We start from the raw sequence: 1,541 nt of genomic DNA, 5'->3' as shown, positions 1-1,541 counted from the left end.
TTCTTCCCCGAGGAAGGAAAAGTTATTGTTTTAGCATCTTCAGAGGAAGAGAGGGAGCAATGTATAACGCAATTTCAAAATACGTATCAAGAAATCATTAAAAATCGTCAGTTGAAGTCTGGCAGTCTTGAAATACCACCTGCCTTTCAAATGGAAAATATGTTTGATTTATTAGAAGAATTTGGTGGCAAGTATAATCAATGTCACTTTTCATGTGATGAGAAAGCTCGAGTGGTTAAGATAGTATCAATGTCATCACGTCAATTTGATCAGGCAAGGAAGCTGATAACTGATCGACTGGCAGGAGAGAAACAGGAAGATAAGACAGGAAAGAATAAAGAAGGGAAAGGAGGAGGAGGCAAAGGGCCTGGGAAAGGAGCTAAAATATCAACCAAAACTGGTTCATCTGAAGTATTATCAATTAGTAAAGGCCATAAGCTTACAGTAAAAAGAAGCAATATAGTAGAAGAAGATGTTGATGCAATCGTCAATGCTGCTAATTCAAGATTAGATCATGGAGCAGGAGTAGCAGGAGCTCTTAGTAAAGCAAGTCGTGGAGAATTGCAAAGAGCATCTGATACATATGTTAGGAATTATGGTCAGGTACCAGTTGGAGGAGCTGCACTTACCAGTGCTGGAGGAAAGTTGAAATGCAAGCGTGTGATACATGCTGTTGGTCCTATTGCCTCATCACAAATGACTGATTTAGCATGTTCTCAGCTCATATATCAAGCTATTACTAATTCTCTCATTGAAGCAGAAAAAATGAAAGCAGTATCGGTATCATTCCCAGCATTAAGTACAGGAATATATGCAGTTAATAAATCATTAGCTGCTGAAGCTATATTTCAAGCAATATTGAAGTACCATTACACCAATAACAGCATATTGAAAGATATTCGTATTGTCATATTAGATGAAGATACCTACTCCGTATTCGCTCAACATTTACTGGCTATGAAATCCAATCCAATTCTTACCGAGACATCTTTCCAATCACCTGGTGCTGATACTCATGGTAATGTCTCACAGAGCAATGGCTCTTCATCTCATAGCAGTCATACTCCTGGACCTACTGCATTGAGTGAGAATTCCCCTCATGCTGCTTCTGGAGGGAAAAGTAAAACATGGAGTGGGACTGGGAGTGGTGCTACTGGAACAGGGAATACTCCATGGACTGGGCAGGGAGGTGCAGGGAATACTGCATGGACTGGGCAGGGAGGTGCAGGGAATACTGCATTGACTGGGCAGGGAGGTGCAGGGAATACTGCATGGACTGGACAGGGAGGTGCAGGGAGTACTACATGGACTGGACAGGGAGGTGCAGGGAGTACTACATGGACTGGACAGGGAGGTGCAGGGAATACTGCATGGACTGGACAGGGAGGTGCAGGGAGTACTACATGGACTGGACAGGGAGGTGCAGGGAATACTGCATGGACTGGACAGGGAGGTGCAGGGAATACTACATGGACTGGGCAGGGAGGTGCTGGGAATACTGCATTGACTGGGCAGGGAGGTGCAGGGAGTACTCCATGGAC

General features: G+C 43.9%; 1 protein-coding gene across 1 annotated transcript; it reads left to right on the top strand.

The window, feature by feature from the left end:
• Positions 1–159: 159 nt before the first annotated feature.
• LOC105316150 (uncharacterized PE-PGRS family protein PE_PGRS54-like) lies at positions 160–1,519 on the top strand (the record flags this gene model as incomplete). Its single annotated transcript, XM_011410961.1, has 1 exon — positions 160–1,519. A coding segment is annotated over exon 1 (1,360 nt), but the record flags the coding sequence as incomplete, so codon positions are not given.
• Between the last annotated feature and the right edge of the window lie 22 nt (positions 1,520–1,541).

This window comes from Amphimedon queenslandica, unplaced genomic scaffold (assembly GCF_000090795.2).
Source record: "Amphimedon queenslandica unplaced genomic scaffold, v1.1 AMPQUscaffold_4528_Cont23494, whole genome shotgun sequence".
Classification (NCBI taxonomy): domain Eukaryota; kingdom Metazoa; phylum Porifera; class Demospongiae; order Haplosclerida; family Niphatidae; genus Amphimedon; species Amphimedon queenslandica.
This window is presented reverse-complemented; position numbering and strand designations above follow the sequence as displayed.